The sequence below is a fragment of the Ascaphus truei genome, chromosome 16 (genome assembly GCF_040206685.1).
Source record: "Ascaphus truei isolate aAscTru1 chromosome 16, aAscTru1.hap1, whole genome shotgun sequence".
Taxonomy (NCBI): domain Eukaryota; kingdom Metazoa; phylum Chordata; class Amphibia; order Anura; family Ascaphidae; genus Ascaphus; species Ascaphus truei.
Genome location: NC_134498.1, coordinates 50,332,852 through 50,355,935, shown reverse-complemented (window position 1 = coordinate 50,355,935; position 23,084 = coordinate 50,332,852). Strand labels below are relative to the sequence as shown.

The 23,084-nt window shown below is 47.9% G+C and overlaps 1 protein-coding gene across 2 annotated transcripts; it reads left to right on the top strand.

The window, feature by feature from the left end:
* The first annotated feature begins 879 nt into the window (after positions 1 to 879).
* On the top strand, positions 880 to 14,726 carry ZC4H2 (zinc finger C4H2-type containing). Of its 2 annotated transcripts, XM_075573549.1 has the most exons (5): positions 882 to 1,063; positions 5,776 to 5,947; positions 11,654 to 11,826; positions 13,794 to 13,956; positions 14,323 to 14,726. In XM_075573549.1, the coding sequence occupies exons 1-5, from the start codon at positions 1,014 to 1,016 to the stop codon at positions 14,434 to 14,436; spliced, it is 672 nt and encodes a 223-aa protein (XP_075429664.1). In that variant the 5' UTR covers positions 882 to 1,013; the 3' UTR covers positions 14,437 to 14,726. The 2 variants fall into 2 exon arrangements, with proteins under 2 accessions (XP_075429665.1, XP_075429664.1); XM_075573550.1 differs by lacking the exon at positions 13,794 to 13,956 and having other exon boundaries at positions 880 to 1,063.
* Positions 14,727 to 23,084: the final 8,358 nt, after the last annotated feature.

The following is a 23,084-nucleotide window of genomic DNA, read 5'->3' as shown; positions in this document are numbered from 1 at the left end:
TGTTACTGCTCCCCAGTATGTTACAGCTTCCCAGTATGTCACTGCTCCCCAGTTAGTTAAGTTACTGCCCCCCAGAATGTATTACTGCTCCCCAGTATGTATCACTCCTCCCAAGTATGTGTCACTGCTCCCCAGTATGCATCACTGCTCCCCAGTATGCATCACTGCTCCCCAGTATGCATCACTGCTCCCCAATATGTATCACTGCTCCCCAGTATGCATCACTGCTCCCCAGTATGCGTTACTGCTCCCCAGTATTTTACTGCCCACCCAGTATGTTACTGACTGCTCCCCAGTATGTGTTACTGCTCCCCAGTATGTGTTACTGACTGCTCCCCAGTATGTTACTGACTGCTCCCCAGTATGTTACTGCTCCCCAGTATGTTACTGACTGCTCCCCAGTATGTGTTACTGCTCCCCAGTATGTTACTGACTGCTCCCCAGCACAAAGGGAACCACCAGACATGTTTGAACATGTACAGAAGTCTTGTTCTAGCTGCAAGCGATGATTTAATGGCCTTAATAAACCCCAGCCTCCCTACCCCTATTAGCCAAGCTCATAAATCCCATCCTCATGCTAAGTAGCCATTGATGGATGGAATATCCAGCCAGGCGAAGAGTGGGATGTGAACATCCTCCCAGCATCGCCACACACACTCATTAGGGAGAGCAATATATTATTATATTCCGCCTGCCATTAATCTGCCGGCCTGACAGGCCCGCACATAATTAGCTGTGGCAAATTGATTAAGACTGTGACCGACCGAGGCGGTCTGGCAAAGTCTGCAGGAAGTGAAGGCAGCGGGGGGCCGCAGTGTCTTCTGGGAGTTGTGGTCCCTACCTCGGAGTACTATGGACTGAATTCAGTGGACGGACTACATGTCCCAGCGGCCCCGGCAACGCCGCTGTCCCTTCGCAGAGCTGTGCTGGTGTTACATTGTATCCATTGTACTGTGTGTTGCTGGCGTTCTGTTACATTTCACTGGAGCTTTATTTCGGGAGTGAGAAGCAGCATGGGGGATGAGCAGATCATGTGCAAACTGGAGAGCATTAAAGAGATAAGGTAAGGGTGCAAAGCCTGGCTTCCTCCCCTGGATCCTCTCCCACTGACAGGCGTTGTGTTCTGCAAAAATAGCTATTGTTATCGTGCTGAAAATACAGCTACATGTGGGGGGCTATCAATGGGGGCTATCAATGGGGGGCTTATAGGGCTGGGGGCGATTCAGATTGAAGCTGGGCTGCAGGATTTTTATTGATACGTGTGTGTGTATATATGTGTATATATATATATATATATATGTGTATATATGTATATATGTGTGTGTGTGTATAATATATATATATATATATATATATATATATATATATATATATATATATATATAGTAATTCTTTGCAATGTCGTGCATCAAATGCTTTGTTTATATTTGCAAGAAGAGAACTGATTTTATTTCTGTGAAATTTTGCATCAGGAATTGTACTTTCAGATCCACATTTTGTGAGATTATACTTTGGGTTACGGTACAGAACCAAGCATAGGAATTATTGCCAGAACAAGGGGTCATGCCCTGAAGTTGGAGGGGGGTGGATTAATAGAACAGCATCCCGGCACAGGTGGTAGGGGCCGATACAGTAAGGGAATGCAGAAATGTTTGGGATAGACAGAAGGCTAAATATGAAGGAAAAGGAGCAAACGGCGGGTCAGAACCCGGGCAGACACGTGTGGGGGGCAGCAAGTGGTTCTCTGCCATCACATTATGCTTTCGGACCTCACCGGGTAGGGGTAGGACACGATGCAGGACACGGAGAGATTGAAAAGCTTGTAACATATCAACTACTTGATGGTCCAGTAAAATATATCATTCCACCCTCTCCCTCCCTTGTTACTGTAAGGCATTCTGTGGGTTCACAGTTAGTCCTGGAAGGATAATTATCCAATCGGAGCTGGAGAGGTTAATGATGGATGGTGTGTCTTGGTCACTGGATCTGTTGCTGTGTTGCTAATGGAAATGCTCTCTGCTCTTCCCCTTTCATTCACGCTTCTGTCTGTTGCATATACACAATGGCTAGAGCCATTTCCAGTGGGAGTCCAGTGCTACTGCATCTTCAGTCTCCATCCTCCTATGGACAATGGCTGGAAAGGGGTTTATTGTGAGACCTGAGCATCTGGTTCCTTTTATTAATATGGTCACCGCATGCAGCTGACTGCTTTCGTAGGAGAGGCGCCCAGAGAACACGAGTCTCTTTTTTGCAGTGAAAGTGTGGTGGATGCATGGAACAGCTTCCCAGAGAAGTAGGGAGGGGTGATATGGTGACCACACTTAAATGGGATAAAGAGAATAACATGAGATGTAAGGTTTATTGGTACATATGGAAAATGGTCCGACTAGGTGGGTTTGAATGACCATTATCCAATCGCACCTGTGTACAGTGTACCAAATGATATGCTTTTATAATGTAGTATTTCTATAAAATAACAGCTTCAGAGAGCCACGATTTGCCTCTAAAATACCGGATTCCTGTTATGATTTTAAATACTGGGTGTATAGTTAGGCAAGTTTCTGAGTATCTCAGGCATCCACTAATTAGATTGCAAGCCTTTTTAGGACTACAAATTCTTTACTGCAGACGTATGTAATAATACAGCATATCTTTAAGGCCATGTGCCCTGGATATGATGGGTCTTTCTTGGCGGAACTGCATCTTTAGCTATAAAAAAACCCTATTTTCCACGCTACATGTAGAAGTGTTAGGAGACGGCTTTTACGGCTGGTAGTGATGTGTGGTCTCCAGCAACTGTATGGAATTAGCAGTGTGTATTTGAATCTTTCTTTGTACCCAGACTATTAATGCTGCACACAGACCAGTAAATCCGGTATTTTTTATTTTTAATATAACTTAAATGGTATTAGTAATACAGCGGCTGCTGAGTAAATCGTTCCTAGCTTGGGGAAGTCCAAATCCGAAGGTCGCAGCTAACATCTTCTAGGATGTGGTTATTTGTGGGAATACAATATGTAAGGTAGCCTGGGGTCTCCTCTCTACATCGGGGCAGCCAACCCCTGTCCTCAAGGGCCACCCACCGGTCTGGGTTTAAGGATATCCCTGCTTCAGCACAGGTAGCTCAATCAGTCTCTGCTTCAGCACAGGAGGTTGATTGAGGTTGGCACTGATTGAGCCACCTGTGCTGAAGCAGACTGAGCCACCTACGGTGAAGCTCAGGTATCCTTAACCTGACCTGTTGCTGGCCCTTGAGGACTGGAGTTGGCCGTCCCGGCTTTACACTGCTGTAATTATTGCTTCAGCCCTCGCACGGTGCTAAGCTTCATGCACTTGTTAATACTGTCGGCGCCCCTGAGGTGGCTGCATGCAAATTCTTGTGATGCGATACTTGGTGCCTTAGGATCCCTTCATCTGATTTTAGATTAATATCATTTTTAGTGATGGCGTTTCTCGCATGCACATAACCACATTGGCCCTTGTTCCATAGGCGTTGATGCCACTTCCCCGTGCTGGCGAACATTTGAGTCCCATTTTTTTTTAATGAAGTTATTTTGTAGGACGGGGAAGATGCCTTTGAATAAAGGCCCCGGGGTGTCCTAGTGAGAGGGACGGCCCACGCTCACAAAGTACATTTTTTTTTTTAAAGATTTTTCAATAAGAACACAAACTTTCAAATAAAAATAAAATAAACCACTTCTTCCCTGGAAAGTTTGATTTTCTGACAAATGTCTCATGTTTTGGCAAAATTACATTTTAATTTATTTTATGTAATCGAAGATCCTTTTACATTGATTTTTACTTTTCAAGGAAGCCATTTTTTGAACATATATCTTAATAGAATTTGAGGTGAATAATGTAAACGCCAGCATGTGGTATCCTCTGATTGGACGTTCCCTGTTTGACTTTCTTGCGGGGGATAAATATAGGGGGAGAATTCGTTGAACTCGATGGACATTTCCTGTTTGTTTCCCCCCCCCCCCAAACCTCATCTTATATGTAACTATGTAAAAGGCCCCGAGAGCGCCCGTGCTATTTGTGGTCATTATCGTGTTGGGGATATTTTATTTTATTATGGGTAATTTAATTATGGGCAGTGCAGGGACAAAGCATTGTCTGTTAACCCCTCTGCAACATGTTGCAAACCAGTGCATTGCATGCCTGCTATAGGGAGAGGGGGGGTGTGCCTGTGTGTGTTTGCACAGCTGTGAGTGTGTTTCTCGTGTGTGTGTGTGTGTGTGTGTGTGTTTCTCTGGCTGTGTCTGTGTCCTTTTCCCCTACCTCTTACCCCTGACTGCCCAGGCCTCTCTTTATTAGCTCGGTCTCTCCTCTCTCTTACTGAATGACATTGATTGCTAGATGAATCTTTAGTGTGGTTATTTACCAGCTTCAGCAGTGCGTTTGCATGTCGTAACTTCACAGGTGTCTCTGCTGTGGGGGGGCGGGAATATTATAGTGGTTACATGGCTGAGTGCTTTCCCTCAGTTCCAGCTTCAGTGTCTATCTGCCCTTATGTAATATCCCTTGGAGCTGCTTCTCTGTGCTGGAGAGGGCTTGAGTCCCATTCAGTGGAGTGGCGCACATCTCTTCACACAACGTATTGTCCGGGGTCCTCCGTCAGACCGGCTCTTCCCCATCTGTTGATCAGACGATATTCCAAAGAGAGAGCTGTTTGCTATTCGGAACGCGTGATCTCGCGGCTCAGGGTTTCCATGTTATCTGGGCCCTTTTCCCTTATTCGTTCCCCTTTAGTCCTTCAATAACAATAGTTCTGGGCTGAGTGCATCTTTTCACCAGTGCGTGTAAGGCCTCCCTCTGTGTCCTTGCATTGATGTGACGCTGCACAAGCCGCCTTCCAGCGCCCCAGAGGATTCTGGGTGTTCCTTTTTGTCGCTGGCCGGCAGTTGTATGTTCTTACCCTTTTATTAGTAAGTTCTGTGTTACCTTGTTTTTAACAGGTGTCAGGCTCTGAGTTTGTCCCGGTGTTGGATAATTTGGTGCTCACATACAGCGCTATTACAGGTTTTCCAAACCAGCTCTAAACATCCCCCACCGCGAGGCGCAAGCTCGGGAGTAATTGACACTTTTTTTTTATATAATAAATGTACATGTGCTTTTAACCCTTTCACAAAATGGGAATCACTTTTCTTAAGAGACTGTCCATTGTCATTAAAAAAAAATGGCAAGTATAATTTTGGCTTCTTTAAAAGAGTCTGATTTTTACTTTAAAATTGAAAATGTAACATTTTTGTTTCCGGTGACAAAATGAATATTTCCTTTTCAGTGGGAACACTATAATACCCTGCTCTATGTCCCCAGCAGGTCAGATCTTCAGACTATCCCTGCTTCAGCATAGGTAGATTAATCAGTACCTGCTTCAGCACTGTTGTCTCAATGTGTCCCTGTTTCAACACAGGTGGCTCAATGGGTCCCTGCTTCAGCACAGGTGGCTCAATCTTCGACTGAGCCTCTGATTGAGCCACCTGGCTGAAGCTGGGCTATCCTGAAAACCTAACCTGTTGGGGGACGACTTGAGGATTGGAGTTAAGCACCCCTGGTTTAGTTCCTAATCGAAAGGCAATAAATAAGAGCGCTGGATAAATTACCACAAACAGTCTTATCACACGGGATTGGAGAAAATCTTCCAGACCCTCCAAAGCTTCTGATTACCAGGGAAACGCAAATGTATTTCAAAATGATGTAAATGATCTAGTTTTACCCCAATAAATGTATATGATGGAGTGTTAATCTTTAGTCCTTTTCGGTCCTTCTAAGGAACAAGACTTTTCAGATGGAGAAGATAAAGGCTCGTTTGAAATCGGAGTTTGACTCCCTGGAGTCGGAGGAGCGACACCTGAAGGAATACAAGCAGGAGATGGACCTCCTGCTCCAGGAGAAGATGGCTCACGTAGAGGAGCTGCGACTGATCCACGCGGATATCAACGTGGTACGTACTGGAACTAACCAGCAACGGTCCCCATTTAATCACGGTGAGAGGCAGGGGGTATCTCCTTAATCTTTCACGGATTTGTGAGATTAAGGAATATTTATATGTTGCAAAGTAAGAAATTTACAAATGTTTGCAGCTAAAAAAAACTAAGTCTTCTCCGTGGTGGAAGCTGCATTAACTATGAGAGGTACAGTGACTGCTTTTTAAAAACCTGGTAAATTAGAGGCAAAGTTATTTCAACCTTATTTTAAAGATAGCAAAACACTCTAAGGATAGCAATAAAGATATATTTGTATTGCTATAAAGTGTAGGAACTAGTACTAAATAGGAAACCTTGCTCTAAACCCCTGATGAAATGTGCGTGCTGCCCGGGAGGGTGATATATGAAAATGGAGAGATGTATATCCACAGACGGATATAGAAGATCCCTAATTATGACGCACTGCAGACCTTAATATGTTAAAATGCGGTCAGAGGTAGTGAAACAGATTGTATAAGTAAAATCAATTTTATTAATAAATAAGTATAATTTAAAAATAGACATATAGCCCAGAAGGGGGATATGTCTATACTACTATATATACTAGACATTAAAAATAGGATGCAAATAATCGATGAACTTCAATAGTATATAGTAGTATAGACATATCCCCCTTCTGGGGGGGAAGTGATACTGAGCGCTCTGCATGTGAAGGACGGTGACTCTGAGACACTTCCCAAAGTATTGTACAGACTAATTCCTCCCTGCCCATGTCCTGGCCACGTGGTGTGCAGCCTGAACTGGTTTTGCTCCAAACAGCCGGACTGAATTGTTTTCTATTTGGGGTTTTAATCTCTATAGGGGTCTTGTACTCCAACACCTTATTACCCAGAACCACTTGCTGCAGTGGAAGCACTGTACGCTTTGTGATTATTGGGTGCGGCAGATTTGGGGGCCTGGCTGAGACAAGTGAAAGTGTTTTTTATGAGCACACTAGCTGAGAGCCCCGGCGTTGCCCGGGATGTTTGTGGGGTGGGTGTGGCATTTGGGTGAGGAGTGGTCCACGCGGCCCATGTGCGGTGGTACTGCTGCTGTGGCTGTACTGATGGTGATTGTATTGGTGTGCTGATTTGGGAGGGTTTGGTGCTGATGTGGGGGTGCGGATGTGGGTGTGCCGATGGGGGAGGTGCAAAGGTGGCGATGTGTGGGTGCTGATGGTGTTGATGGGGGCTGGGAATGGTGGGGAGCCGAGAATGCCAGTGTGCTGGGGGGGCATGGGATACCGGTGTGCTGATGTGGTGGTGCTGGGGTGTGTGTGTGTATACACGTGTGTGTGTGTATACACGTGTGTGTGTATACACGTGTGTGTGTGTATACACGTGTGTGTGTGTATACACGTGTGTGTGTGTATACACGTGTGTGTGTGTGTGTGTGTATACACGTGTGTGTGTGTGTGTGTGTGTGTGTGTGTGTGTGTGTGTGTGTGTGTATACACGTGTGTGTGTGTATACACGTGTGTGTATACACGTGTGTGTGTGTGTATACACGTGTGTGTGTGTATACACGTGTGTGTGTGTGTGTGTATACACGTGTGTGTGTATACATTGTGTGTATGTATATATTGTGTGTGTATACGTGTGTGTGTATACACATGTGTGTATACACGTGTATACATGTTTGTGTGTGTGTATACATGTTTGTGTGTATACATTGTATGTGTGTGTGTGTGTGTGTACACATGTGTGTGTGTGTGTGTATACACGTGTGTGTGTGTGTACACACGTGTGTGTGTATACACGTGTGTGTGTGTGTGTATACGTGTGTGTGTGTGTGTATACATGTGTGTGTGTGTATACATGTGTGTGTATATACATGTGTGTGTGTACACATGTGTGTGTGTGTACATGTGTGTGTGTGTACACGTGTGTGTGTGTACACATGTGTGTGTGTGTGTACACATGTGTGTGTGTGTGTGTACACATGTGTGTGTGTGTGTACACATGTGTGTGTGTGTGTACACATGTGTGTGTGTGTGTACACATGTGTGTGTGTGTGTACACATGTGTGTGTGTACGTGTGTGTGTGTACACGTGTGTGTGTGTGTGTGTACACATGTGTGTGTGTGTGTGTGTACACATGTGTGTGTACACATGTGTGTGTGTATACACGTGTGTGTGTATACACGTGTGTGTGTATACACATGTGTGTGTGTATACACATGTGTGTGTGTATACACGTGTGTGTATACATGTGTATGTGTGTGTATACATGTGTGTGTATACATGTGTGTGTGTGTATACATTATGTGTATGTGTGTGAGTGTATACGTGTGTGTGTATGTGTACATGTGTGTGTGTGTATGTCTCCACGTATGTGTTTGTATGTCTCCATGTGTGTGTGTGTGTATGTCTCCATGTGTGTGTGTACGTGTACATGTGTGTGAGTATACGTGTACATGTGTGTGTGTGTGTCTACGTGTACATGTGTGTGTGCGTACATGTGTGTGTGTGTACACGTGTGTGTGTGTACACGTGTGTGTGTGTGTGTACACATGTGTGTGTGTGTGTGTACACATGTGTGTGTGTGTGTACACATGTGTGTGTGTGTGTACACATGTGTGTGTGTGTGTACACATGTGTGTGTGTGTGTACACATGTGTGTGTGTGTGTGTACACATGTGTGTGTGTACGTGTGTGTGTGTACACGTGTGTGTGTGTGTGTGTGTGTACACATGTGTGTGTGTGTGTGTACACATGTGTGTGTGTACACATGTGTGTGTGTACACATGTGTGTGTGTATACACATGTGTGTGTGTATACACATGTGTGTGTGTATACACATGTGTGTGTGTATACACGTGTGTGTATACATGTGTATGTGTGTGTATACATGTGTGTGTATACATGTGTGTGTGTGTATACATTATGTGTATGTGTGTGAGTGTATACGTGTGTGTGTATGTGTACATGTGTGTGTGTGTATGTCTCCACGTATGTGTTTGTATGTCTCCATGTGTGTGTGTACGTGTACATGTGTGTGAGTATACGTGTACATGTGTGTGTGTGTACGTGTCTACGTGTACATGTACATGTGTGTGTGTGTGTGTGTGTGTGTGTACGTGTCTACGTGTACATGTGTGTGTGCGTGTCTACGTGTACATGTGTGTGTGTCTACGTGTACGTGCGTGTGTGTCTACGTGCGTGTGTGTGTACGTGTGTATGTGTGTGTCTACGTGTGTGTGTTTGTGTCTACGTGTGTGTGTTTGTGTATACGTGTGTGTGTGTATACGTGTGTGTGTGTGTCTACGTCTGTGTGTGTGTGTGTCTACGTGTGTGTGTCTGTGTCCCTGTGTGTCCTTTGGCCCGTGACTCCGCCTCAGGGAAGGGGCGGGAGGCAGCTTGTTGTGGCCGGTCCCCCGCTGTGTCCCGGGCGCTCGCTCGCTCCGCTGACTGTAGCGGCGCCGGGGGGGGGGGGGTGGAGGGGAGGTGATTTGAAGGGGGGTGAGGGGAGGTGAAGGCCGCTCACTCACCCGTCCGGCCGCTCCCACGTGGAACTGAGGCGGGAGGCAGCTTGTTGTGGCCGCTCCCCCGCTGTGTCCCGGGCACTCGCTCCTCCGCTGACTGTAGCGGCGCCGGGGGGGGGGGGGAGGCTGATTTCGGGGAGGAAGAGGCGGAGGCTCCGGCGGGTATGTGAGGCCCCCCCCCCCCCCCCCCGGGTTATACATGCTGCTAATGTACACCCCCCCCCCCCCTACTGTGTGTGCGTGTGTCCGTGTGTCCGTGTGTGTGTGTCCGTGTGTCCGTGTGTCCGTGTGTGTGTGTGTGTGTGTATATCCCTGTGTGTGTGTTTTTGTCCCTGTGTGTCCTTTGGGCCGTCACTCCGCCTCAGGCCAATGAGAGGTGTGCGGGGGCGGCCCAAGGGACCAATGAGATTTCCCCTAGGGACACCGGACATCCAGCAGGCAGGCAAACATACAGTGCTTTCACTAATATAGTATAAGATATGTAAGAAGTTATCCATTCGTTTTTAAATGCCCTCGCTGTATCTGCCATCCAAACACTGCTGCTCTTCAGGATGCAACGTGTCCAGGATGATTCAATCAGACACCAGCACGTATGATCCCCCTATCTCAGCGGTGCGCATACTGGGGGGAACGTTGCTCAATTGACGCCGCATGGGGGTTGAGGCGTGCGACACAGGGGGAGAGCAGGCAGGGGGTGCAGAAGTCTGCGCACCCCTGCCCTACATCCTACCAGTGGATTTGTTCCGATTCTGATCTGGTCCGGCTGTGGTTGAACGGGTACACAGTTGTGCTTCTGCTCTGAGCAAAGCCAGCTGGGCACGTTAAACGGTCTCCCCCCAGCTCCAGATCAATGAGTCTACATTAAAGATGGAAGTTTAATCCTTTCTCTTATAAACTGAGCGTTTCCTGGGGAGATGCATAGTAAACACACTGGTAAAGTTCATAGCTGCATGTCTAACCTCTCTGACCTGTTCTACTGACCCTCCCTGCATCAAAGGGCTTCACTTAGCAAAGGGCTGAACCAGATTTGGCAAAGGAAAAAGTTCAGTTGTTTGGGGGATGTACACAACATATCTGTTTAATAAGCCTTTTTAGGTTGTATTCTCTGTACATCTGGGCTCATCAATGTGTGGCTTGGATTCTCATCTAGTATGAAATTAGCAGGAGCAAAGTGCAGTTTTTCCCACTGAAACTCACCTGTAAGTTAAGGCAGGGGGGCTCAATGTCCGTCCTCAAGCCAAACCCAACAGGTCAGGTTTTCAGGATATCCTAGCTTCAGCACAGGTGGCTCAATCTGAGGCTCAGTCAAAGACCGCAACCTGTGCTGAATCAGGGACTGAGCTACCTGTGCTGAAGCGGGGGCTGAGCCACCTGTGCTGAAGTAGGGATATTCTGAAAACCTGACCTGTGGGGGGGACTTGAGCCCCTCTGAGTTACGGTAGTGTAATATATGTTACGAGAGATTCTCATTTCAAAGCCTTTCAATGTATCTGTAAACGACATTGCCATAAGCTTGTGACCCTCGTCCTCCTGAATGTGTTCTGATCCGGCCCGGTGAAGAACTGGATTAAGAGCCTGGCTGTGCAGCTTCAGAGATGTCCGTTATTTGAAACGGGTTTTAGGATGAAAGTAAAACTGACCTGATCTTACAATGAAAGGGAAGGGGGTCTTGCTTTTAAGGATTAAATACGCTTGCACAAAATGACAGTGATTGCTGAATATTGTGATTTTCTGTGGGGGGGGGGGGGTTTCTCTCCGGGGATTTGGAAGGTTTCAATGCTTTTGCAATATTGTTTCTGCATTTCCTACATTGAGGGATTTTGTTCACATCAGTGGTGCTGAAGTCCTCAAGACCACCCCCCCAACAGGCCAGGTTTTCAGGACCTCCCTGCCTCAGCACAAGTGGTGGTCTTCAATTTGAGCCAGGGATATCCTTAAAATATGACCATTTTAGGGGGGGGGGAGGTTGAGGACTGGAGTTGAGCCCTCCTGAGCCCTTCTGTACATTGGAATGGAGCGTTCCTCCCTGCCTGACGCACACTATCTGTGTATAGCACACTATCTGTGTATAGCACACTATCTGTGTATAGCACACGATCTGTGTATAGCACACGATCTGTGTATAGCCCACGATCTGTGTATAGCACACTATCTGTGTATAGCACACTATCTGTGTATAATGGGTATTTTCCCTGTGCAGATGGAAAACACCATCAAGCAGTCCGAGAATGACCTGAACAAGCTGCTGGAATCCACGCGGCGCCTGCACGACGAGTACAAGCCCCTGAAAGAACACGTGGACGCCCTTAGGATGACCTTGGGGCTGCAGCGGCTGCCAGACCTGTGCGAGGAGGAGGAGAAGCTATCCCTGGAGTGAGTCCTTGCTCATCGCTTCATTATTGGTTGCAACCACCAGGAGTCCTGGATTTCACCTTAGGGAGGCATCGCATCTTTCTAACACCCAGTGGGGGGAAGTCCTTCTCTCATTGGGAATCCATGCCGTTTTTTGGGCATCGCATCTTTCTAACACCCAGTGGGGGAAGTCCTTCTCTCATTGGGAATCCATGTCGTTTTTTGGGCATCGCCTCTTTCTAACACCCAGTGGGGGAAAGTCCTTCTCTCGTTGGGAATCCATGCCGTTTTTTGGGCATCGCCTCTTTCTAACACCCAGTGGGGGAAAGTCCTTCTCTCGTTGGGAATCCATGTCGTTTTTTGGGCATCGCCTCTTTCTAACTCCCACTGGGGGAAAGTCCTTCTCTCGTTGGGAATCCATGTCGTTTTTTGGGCATCGCCTCTTTCTAACACCCAGTGGGGGAAAGTCCTTCTCTCGTTGGGAATCCATGTCGTTTTTTGGGCATCGCCTCTTTCTAACACCCAGTGGGGGAAAGTCCTTCTCTCATTGGGAATCCATGCCGTTTTTTGGGCATCGCCTCTTTCTAACACCCAGTTGGGGAAAGTCCTTCTCTCATTGGGAATCCATGTCATTTTTTGGGCATCGCCTCTTTCTAACACCCAGTGGGGGAAAGTCCTTCTCTCATTGGGAATCCATGCCGTTTTTTGGGCATCGCCTCTTTCTAACACCCAGTGGGGGAAAGTCCTTCTCTCGTTGGGAATCCATGTCGTTTTTTGGGCATCGCCTCTTTCTAACTCCCACTGGGGGAAAGTCCTTCTCTCGTTGGGAATCCATGTCGTTTTTTGGGCATCGCCTCTTTCTAACTCCCACTGGGGGAAAGTCCTTCTCTCGTTGGGAATCCATGTCGTTTTTTGGGCATCGCCTCTTTCTAACACCCAGTGGGGGAAAGTCCTTCTCTCGTTGGGAATCCATGTCGTTTTTTGGGCATCGCCTCTTTCTAACACCCAGTGGGGGAAAGTCCTTCTCTCATTGGGAATCCATGCCGTTTTTTTGGGCATCGCCTCTTTCTAACACCCAGTTGGGGAAAGTCCTTCTCTCATTGGGAATCCATGTCATTTTTTGGGCATCGCCTCTTTCTAACACCCAGTGGGGGAAAGTCCTTCTCTCATTGGGAATCCATGCCGTTTTTTGGGCATCGCCTCTTTCTAACACCCAGTTGGGGAAAGTCCTTCTCTCATTGGGAATCCATGTCATTTTTTGGGCATCGCCTCTTTCTAACTCCCACTGGGGGAAAGTCCTTCTCTCGTTGGGAATCCATGTCGTTTTTTGGGCATCGCCTCTTTCTAACACCCAGTGGGGGAAAGTCCTTCTCTCATTGGGAATCCATGTCGTTTTTTTAGCTTTGCAAAGATGGGTCCAAAAAACAAACAACCACAGTGTCAGCGATCTCAGAATAAGCAAATCTGTTTGCAAAAGCAGCAAATCTGTATTTCCATCTGAACAGGAGATTGCAGAGTCCTTATCTGTCTATCTCTCTCCATGCTGACAGCCTGCAAACATGTTTTAACATGAATACTAGATATACAGAAAACTACTGATTATCCTTGTGGCTTTTTATCTCTCTCTGTTTTCTTTCTCGTTAACTCCGTTTCCCTTTTTTTCCCGGTCTTTCTGCCTCCTATCTCCTCTCTCTCTCTTTGTATCCTAGTGGTTTTCAAATGTTTTTAAATATGAAATTTTCACTCAACAACAGGCTTGTGTAAAAAGGTTAACGTTTGTAAAGCGCCAACATATTCCAGCGCGTGGTACAAGGGAGGGGGTCACAGAGTTATGTATATTACAGACCCAATAAGGACAAACAAGCGCAAACAGAGAAGGTAATGGGCCCTGATCCTGGGAGCTTACACTCACTTATTGATATAACAATATCTCTAGTTACTGGGTGATTGGCTCATGCTTTGCTGTGTCTTATGTTATTTGGTTCCAGCTACTTTGAAAAACAGAAAGCTGATTGGCAAACAGAATCTCAGGAGCCGTCTATCCCAGAATCCCTTGCAGCAGCTGCAGCCGCAGCACAGCAGCTACAAGTAGCCAGAAAGCAGGATACCAGACAGACTGCAACATTCCGCCAGCAGCCGCCGCCCATGAAGGTAACCGTGACACCGCACCCTTTGTCTTTAACTGATGGGTGTGTCCCTCCTCTTCCTCTGTCTTACTATATTGGTGGCTGACACCCCATTATATTTCCCCCCCCCCCCCATTTCAATATTTTTTTCAAAATAAATAAATATTGCTTTTATTTTTTCAAGCGCTTTGCACCACTCAGTTCGTTTACACACGGCACTTCTTGTTAAGCCCCTTTGACCACTGCTAAATAAAACCTGGTACTTCACATCCCATAATATCATCGCTTTTATCCCGCTGCGTTTCACAGGTTCTGTATTTGCTTCTAGCAGTTTGAGGCCTTGCTACTGTCCAATAAGGTGAAAGCCAATCGCATGTCTCCTTTCTCCCAGGCCTGCTTGTCCTGTCACCAGCAGATTCACCGCAACGCGCCGATCTGCCCGCTGTGCAAAGCAAAGAGCCGCTCCCGGAACCCCAAAAAACCCAAGCGGAAGCAGGATGAATAAACCCGTATCCCCCTCCCCCCCCGTGATGCCCCCCGACACTTTCTAGTAGCAAAATGTAACTGTGCCCGCTGTGAATTACGTGCAATCTGAACTTGGTGTTTTCTATTTAATGTGATGTAAGCACAATGAGGCTGTTTCATTGCTGCCGCAGGGTTGCAGTGAAAAGTAGCTCTTGGCTGCAAAACAGGGCCAAGAGTAAAGCTGCTTTAGATTGCAACTCTGCCGCAATCATACGTTCCCGATGTTTGTTCTTCGTTTTTGCGTTTACAAATAGATGTTATTTGGTGCTATTCCTATGTCCGGCCTTCTGAACAAAGTATTATCGACCCAGAACCGGGGACTAAATACAGGGACAGGTTGAGTTACAGAGTTCCTACGAAACAGGTTTTGATTCTCAGAATATTGGCGGAAAGGATCCATAACATGAAACGTTCCTAGAAAAATCAGTCTTCCTACTATATAAGTTTAGGAAAGGAGACGCCTGAGTTTGGGGTGGCTGCTGGCGTTGAAAGGTTAACTAATTCTCTGTAAAGTCCAGGTGGGATTACATGATATTCCACTTTTATTATCCAATAGCAGATTGTACACAGAACACGGGGTCAACCGAACCAATGACCTCTCGGTGCTGGTGAGCAGAATTACAGGCCCCTCTGATAAACCTTTACAGACTCGAGCCGCTCTGTGGCTGCAGTACTGACTGCAGTCTAAACAGGACTGGTGTAGGGGTGGCAGGGCCCCTGTCTTCAGTCTCTCTCTGGATTTCGATTCTTGACCAGGTCTCAGATTTCATTGAAACAATATAAGATTAGGGCGAGAGCGGAAATTATACGTGAGTTCCCCAAACAGGGCCCCTCTCTCCTCCCCCTCCCCGAATAGATGAGAGATTGGTTCTCTGAGCACTGGCGCACAACCCTACGTCTTATTTTCATCGTCGTTTCTTTGTGGGTGGCAAGATTCTCTTGGACCAGTAATGCTATTAAAAAAAAAAAAAATCAAATCTCCACGTCATAAACAGGTAATGTAAACAATGTATCCATAAAAGCCGTGAGTCGGGGGTAGGAAGGATTGTATCACAGTTACACAAACCCAGACACACTTCACCATATATATTTATCACAGGATTGCTTTTGGGTATGTGACAATGTATAGACAAAAGACAGAACCCCAGTGCTACATACAACAGAACCAATCGTATAGTTACATACTTATCTCGTAAGTGGGAATCACTTGGTTAAATTCTTTGGCCACAAGCACTGTGAGCTTGCAGGCCACGCCACGCCATGCCACGGTCTGGCCTGTTCTTCTGCAAGTCCTACCCCTAGCTGTGAATGACCAGCCTAAGACTTTCCTCTATTTGGTAAAACGCACATTCGCAGGGGGGTTGAGCTTCCATACGTTGTCTCCGCGTTCTTCTTTCCCAGACTATTCTCCCTGTGGCGGAGCTCTTACTCTGACACCAGGCTGACCATCCTAAGGCTGCGGCAAGGGTGGCGCTGAGCGTGCAGGCACTCATGCGCAGCGGCGCAAGCAAGCGGCAAATTTGCTTGCTTAGCAAGCAGATCAGAGCCGCGCTCGCTCACACTGGCCATACACATTGCCGCAATGTCATCGCGGCCCGCGTCAGCGAGCCCGCTCAGCACCATCCTGGCCGAGGCCTTACTCATGCATGAAATATCCTCCACTAAAGTCAATCTCGCCCACTGGGAGGGGACCGCACTCATTCCTAGCAACATCTCCCCTTAAAGCGGCACTCCAGGCGACCCTATACTTTTGTGTAATTGGGTCTGAAGCAGGGGGTCTCTGGAACTGAACCGTGTTGATTTCAGCTGTTGGGACCCCCGGTTTCCTGAGATACCTCCGTAGGTGCTGCCGCTATCGCTGCAGTTTAAAGCGCCAGAGATATGTGGGTTCCACTTTGGAGACCCCCTGCTTCCAACGGGAAAAGAAAGTGTCGCCTGCTGCGCTGCGTGAAGACTTCAGCTGTATGTGAGGGGAGAAATATTCCAAGATTTAAAGCTGCAGTAAAAGCTGCCGTATAAAAAAAAATATATATGTATGTATATATATTATTTAATATGTGCATCAATACAATCTGCACACTGACAAGTAATTAATCAAGTTTTGCCGATTGATCTGTTCTCCTGTGATCGATCGGCGAAGATTCAGCTCGGGGGTTCACTAAATGGCTGTCAGTGCAGCAGAAGAGGACCAAAGATGCAAAGTTCTGTGGGGAAGATCATGTGACCAGGCAGTCACTAGATACAATTGGTGCACTGCAAAGAGGGGGCAGGGCTCAAAAAGGGGTGTGCCAGGGCCTGTTTCAGAAGAGGAAGGGGATGTGACTTTGTAAATGGTTGCTATAGGAACAAAAAATGTGTGTTAATTACAATACATTTTTTTCAAGTATTTTCTCATAGTACAGAACTAATTTATTTTAAAAAAAAAACCACGTAGGATATTGATTGAACTGCAGCTTTAAGAGCAGAACTTCCAAGGGTCATTTATTTGGGGTCCTTGGGTATTGACCGCTTCCGGGTACTGACCACACCGTGCATATTGCTGTAACTCTCTCTAATTACTTTCATACACCTGATATTCATTTGACGCTTTCTCTCTTTACTTCAGTTCCTGACCTATTCTGGTGCACCTCCTTAAAGCAGAAATCCCCCCAGAAGTAGATATAACTCACTGTTTAGTATCTCGCCCCCTGAGCATGTTCTGTTCTTAAGATTTTTTTTTTTTAAATCTTCATTTTAACGTCCCGCCTACTTAATATGTTCAAACGCTAATATCATCTGCACATGCATCACATCTAGACAATAAAAAACAGTGGTGGAGAGGGTTAAAAAAAAAGATATATTGAAGAAGCATATAAACACAATAAAATGCAAAGAAATTGGTGACGGGTGCGGGCTGTTGCATAAAATAGAGGGTGTTGAAGCTGTCACCCCCTCCCCTGTCACAACACCGCGCCTTGTGCAGGTGTAACGTGACTGTCACTTCTGCTATTGCTCTGCAGGAGGCGCTGTGCGACCGTTCCCCCTTAATATCAAACACTGTTTTGGGGGCTCAGTGGGGGGTATGCCTACGCAATTAACATTGATGTCAACAGGAGTGTATGTGCGAATAGTAGCACGATCGGCACTAATGCAGCTGAACGAAGAACCCACAATGTGAGAAGAAATACTTATTTTTTTTGTAGCGGGTCCTAAGACGTCCTTGTAATGAAGCCTTTTATTCCCTGATAGACACAAATAAATTCTGGTACTCGTGTGGTGCTTGTGTGTGTGTTTCATTGATGGGAAGAGCAGGAGCCCCACGTGCGGGGGCGGAGAAGTAATGTGGCTATAACACACGTGGACAGATTTCACATGAGCTGGAGTTTCCGCATGGTACATTTTGGTAAAGTTGGTACATATTAATAATAGCATGTTCTTGTATAGCGCTGCTAGTTTTACATAGCGCTTTGCAGAGACATTTTGCAGACACAGGTCCCTGCCCCGTGGAGCTTACAATCTATGTTTTTGGTGCTAAGGCACAGTGTGGTAAAGTAACTTATCCCAGGTTCCCGTTTCACACTCAGTGCCAGTCAGTGTTTTTACTCACTGAGCCGCTCCTTCTGCTTCACACTCAGTGCCAGTCAGTGTCGTTACTCACTGAGCCACTCCTTCTCCTGCTTCACACTCAGTGCCAGTCAGTGTCTTTACTCACTGAGTGGCTCCTTCTGCTTCACACTCAGTGCCAGTCAGTGTCGTTACTCACTGAGCCACTCCGTCTCCTGCTTCACACTCAGTGCCAGTCAGTGTCGTTACTCACTGAGCCGCTCCTTCTGCTTCAACCTCAGTGCCAGTCAGTGTCGTTACTCACTGATCCGCCTCCTTCTCCTGCTTCACACTCGGTGCCAGTCAGTGTCGTTACTCACTGAGCCGCTCCTTCGCCTGCTTCACACTCAGTGCCTGTCAGTGTCGTTACTCACTGAGCCGCTCCTTCTCCTGCTTCACACTCAGTGCCAGTCAGTGTCGTTACTCACTGAGCCGCTCCTTCTCCTGCTTCACACTCAGTGCCAGTCAGTGTCGTTACTCACTGAGGCCACTCCTTCCCCTGCTTCACACTCAGTGCCAGTCAGTGTCGTTACTCACTGAGCCGCTCCTTCGCCTGCTTCACACTCAGTGCCAGTCAGTGTCGTTACTCACTGAGCCGCTCCTTCGCCTGCTTCACACTCAGTGCCAGTCAGTGTCGTTACTCACTGAGCCGCTCCTTCGCCTGCTTCACACTCAGTGCCAGTCAGTGTCGTTACTCACTGAGCGGCTCCTGCTTCACACTCAGTGCCAGTCAGTGTCGTTACTCACTGAGCCGCTCCTTCTCCTTAACAATCCAACTCCTTGAAGTTCTAATTATAGAAAGGTTCTCGCATCTCGCCACCAGCGGCTGTGAACGCCACGCGAGTTATTCTACTGGAAATGGGCCAGTGTCATTCTCTTGTGTGAAACCATTTTTTCAGCAGCTGTTGCATACCTGTATATAGCCGGAAATGTGCTGCTATCTTTGTGGGGGGTTTGGGAGGTCCTGCAATGTATTAGTTAATTCTATTAGACATTATCAAGAAACCCCATGTAATAACTTTATTTCATATAATGCTTTTCTCCCAATGGGGGCAAAAAGCACTTATAGTGCACAGGATTTATGAATTTTGCAGGCACAGTCCCTACAATCTATGATGTTAATGCCTGAGGCACAGGGAGATAAAGTGACTGCCGAAGGTCACAAGGAGCTGACACCAGGAATTGAACCCGGCTTCAGACTCAGGGTCGCGTATTATCAGTCAGTGTCTTTACTCACTGAGCCGCTCCTCATATGGCGAATACTAGCTGGACAAGAGAGGTAAAAAGGCCTTTTCTACCACATTTTTTTTCAATTTAACCTGAATTATGATTTGTACTTTTTCTTTGGTTGGGGGTTCCCTGCTGATGTTTCTCGCCTTAAATCGGACACGGTAAGAAATGCCCGTGTTTCAGTTGCACATAACCCACCAGTAGCGGCTGGATGCCCCCCTCCCCCCTCTCCCCCTCCCCCCTCTCCCCCTCCTCCCTCTCCCCCCCCCTCTCCCCCCCCCCCCTCTCCCCCTCTCCCCCTCCCTCTCCTCCCTCTCCCTCCCCCTCTCCCCCCCCCTCTCCCTCCCCCTCTCCCCCCCCCTCTCCCTCCCCCTCTCCCCCCCCCCTCCCCCTCTCCCTCCCCCTCTCCCCCCCCCCTCTCCCTCCCCCTCTCCCCCCACCCCCCTCTCCCTCCCCCTCTCCCCCCCCCCCTCTCCCTCCCCCTCTCCCCCCCCTCCCTCCCCCTCTCCCCCCCTCCCTCCCCCTCTCCCCCCCTCCCTCCCCCTCTCCCCCCCTCCCTCCCCCTCTCCCCCCCCCTCTCCCTCTCTCCCCCTCTCCCCCCCCCTCTCCCCCCCCCTCTCCCCCTCTCTCTCCCCCCCCCTCTCCCCCCCCTCTCCCCCTCTCCCCCCCCCCTCTCCCCCCCCCCTCTCCCCCCCTCTCCCCCCCCCCTCTCCCCCCTCTCCCCCCCCCTCTCCCCCCCCCCTCTCCCCCTCCCCCCCCCCCTCTCCCCCTCTCCCCCCCCCCTCTCCCCCCCCCTCTCCCCCTCTCCCCCCCCCCCTCTCCCCCTCTCCCCCCCCCCCCCTCTCCCCTCTCCCCCCCCCCCCTCTCCCTCCCCCTCTCCCCCCCCCCTCTCCCTCCCCCTCTCCCTCCCCCTCTCCCCCCCCTCTCCCCCCCCTCTCCCCCCCTCTCCCCCCCTCTCCCCCCCCTCTCTCCCCCCCCTCTCTCCCCCCCCTCTCTCCCCTCTCTCCCCCCCTCTCCCCCCTCTCCTGGTGTCTAGGCAGAGCCCCCCACTCGCTCCTTATCTTCTTTATTGGTTCTCTCTGATTAAGGACAGGGGGGTTATGGGTAAAGGAAACACTTCCCCATCGCTTGGAATTACAATGTGCCGAGTTGTGCAGTTCTCCGACATAAACTCCAGGTGGCGCCCTAACACCGGTTATCTCTGCCCCAGGGGATCCCACACTCTGAGATGTGTGTGTGTGTGTGTGTGTGTGTGTGTGTGTGTGTGTGTGTGTGTGTGTGTGTGTGTGTGTGTGTGTGTGTGTGTGTGTGTGTGTGTGTGTGTGTGTGTGTGTGTGTGTGTGTGTGTGTGTGTGTGTGTGTGTGTGTGTGTGTGTGTGTGTGTGTGACTTGTTGGTTATAATCCCATTATTTAGCAGCAAAGCATGCTGGGAGTTGTAGTTCTAGCCTTATTACTACAGTATTCTCCTAGTGGGTGTGAGTGGGGGCCCAGCAGGGAAGGGCTCAGCATCTTGTTATCTGTCACTCTGAGCAGCTTATGTTAATTAGTTAATTTATGTATTCATCATCTCCCACCCCTGGTTTAATGTCTGCATTGCTGGATCTGTGGACCCAATTAATACAAAACATGCACTGTAACAGAATATCCGAGCTCATCGCCATGGAAACAGTAACCAAATGGGCATCTTTAGCAGACCCTTCTCAGGCCGGCCTGCGAAATGTCTCTGACTGATCTCTGGAGGAGATTTACGTTCTATCAGCGTGTGATGTTTTGGGGGCAAATAGCAAAAATATTTAATGAACTAGGGCGCTCTTACCCCATCTCAGAGGAGACACGAACATTTAACCAGCGCTATAGATTTGTGTTACAATTACAGCAATTTGCAGGCACAGGAACATTTGTCATTGGACCCCCCCCCCCCCTCACCCCCTGAACAGTATACTGTGCCCTGAAAAGAAGCGTAACCCCCGTACTCCTAGAGAGGACTGGAATTCATTGCTTTGTTGCAAAGGGTTTGACATTGTTATAATGTTTCTCTTATTTTGTACTTGTCTCCTTGACCGTCCACATTTACAGGCCGAGCCAAGTGTGAGTTTTAAAGACATCTGTTAATTACATTCTCGCCGGTCCAGTTTGCATCATGTACAGAACCACTAGCTGCCCAACCTCGGGGGCGTGGGGGGGGGGGGCACAACACGTCGGAGTATTGGGTGGGACAATCCGTAACGACCATTATTTCTCTTAGCCTTAGAAGTGGGAGATCTGGTTGGGGCGCAAGTGTCGGCTCTCTGAGACTGTAACCTCCCCGACATGAATAGTCCTCTGCGAGAGGAAATGACGGGACGTACTGTCATATAAATTGGCCTTGAGCTGTAGGCTCTGCCAATAAGGGACATTACGTGAAGTCTGAGATGAGAAAGGATGTCTGTGGGAATTCCCACTAAGGCATCTAAACCATGAGTGGCCAACTCCAGTCCTCAAGGGCCACCAACCGGCAGGTTTTAAGGCTACCCCTGCTTCAGCACAGTTGGCCACTCCTGATTTACACACTCATGCATTGTTGAGTTAAGGATGGCACTAGAATGTTACAGCCCATAGATTCCTTAGGCTCCTGCAGCTTAATCCCTAGTAATTGTTTCATTGACACATATTGATTCACCTATAGATTAAAACTGGTTGGCGGTGTTGTCAGCCTCCCAGATCCAGGATGAGAATGGGACATTGCCCACGAAGGCGCTGAAGGATCAACATCACCTGGTAATAGTCCCCCAGATAATCACACCCTAACTACCGCAGCCTGTGCTTCCTGCTGATATAATGGGAATCTTAACCCCTTTCTATGCCTGAGAGGCCTGCAACACTTTGTATGAGAAGCCCCACTGTTTTTATTCTGATCACATATATCCCTGTGAAATCCCGCAGTCATTTTTCTATTATGAGAATATATATAAGAATAATAATAGCATGTTCTTGTATAGCGCTGCTAGTTTTACGCAGCGCTTTACAGAGATATTTTGCAGACACAGTTCCTGCCCCGCAGAGCTTACATCTATGTTTTTGGTGCCTGAGGCACAGGGAGATAAAGTGACAAGGTCACAAGGAGCTGACACCGGGAAGTGAAACGGGTTCCCCTGCTTCACACTCAGTGTCAGAGTCAGAAAAGCTGTCTATGAGTAGGGTTACTGGCTCTGCACTTCTTTAACCCAGGCAGTGCATAAAAGTTGTGTAATGCGGCAGGCATAAGCTTATAGGGCTCCATGTTAAAATGGATGAGAAGTAAAGAGTGACACTGTGCTCATTTGCATGTCATTACCCAGGATCCCTCTCTGTAGTGGAGGCGCTGTGTGCTAAGTGATAATGGGGAAAGACATATGTAGAATTTTCATCTCCTGAGAATATATGTTTGTTTTCAGGTTCACTTAGAAACAGGAATTTTATAAAACATGCTGATCACTGCAGCATTGGACTCGATGCAGCATTCTGTCTCTGGCTGGGATTCAGTAACTTAGATCCTGGATCCGGCGTTAACTGCCATTGACTTTAATAGCCCCTCCATCTATGTTTAGTGAATACCGGGCCTGTATCACTTGTGCCATCCTTTAATTAAGTGTGAAACCTTGGAACGTATCTCATTAGAAGGTCATTCCAATGCGAAACGCGTCGTGAAGATGAATGAAACGCAGAAGACCTTTTGCTCCAGCGGCTCAGCCACTTCCAGCTGCTTCTAATTTTAGTAGCTGTAAAAATGCAAAAGTGTGGAGAAAAACTGCTGGCTCTTCAACGAGGTTTTCCTGGAGCTCCACTAACGACTTGTA

What these genes read in the sequence shown, in the direction of transcription:
- ZC4H2 (XM_075573549.1), top strand. Translation starts at nt 1,014, where the DNA reads ATGGGGGATGAGCAGATCATGTGCAAACTGGAGAGCATTAAAGAGATA. An exon ending in GAGAGCATTAAAGAGATAAG is followed by an intron (nt 1,064 to 5,775) that starts GTAAGGGTGCAA and finishes GGTCCTTCTAAG; the next exon opens with GAACAAGACTTTTCAGATGG. An exon ending in TCCACGCGGATATCAACGTG is followed by an intron (nt 5,948 to 11,653) that starts GTACGTACTGGA and finishes TTCCCTGTGCAG; the next exon opens with ATGGAAAACACCATCAAGCA.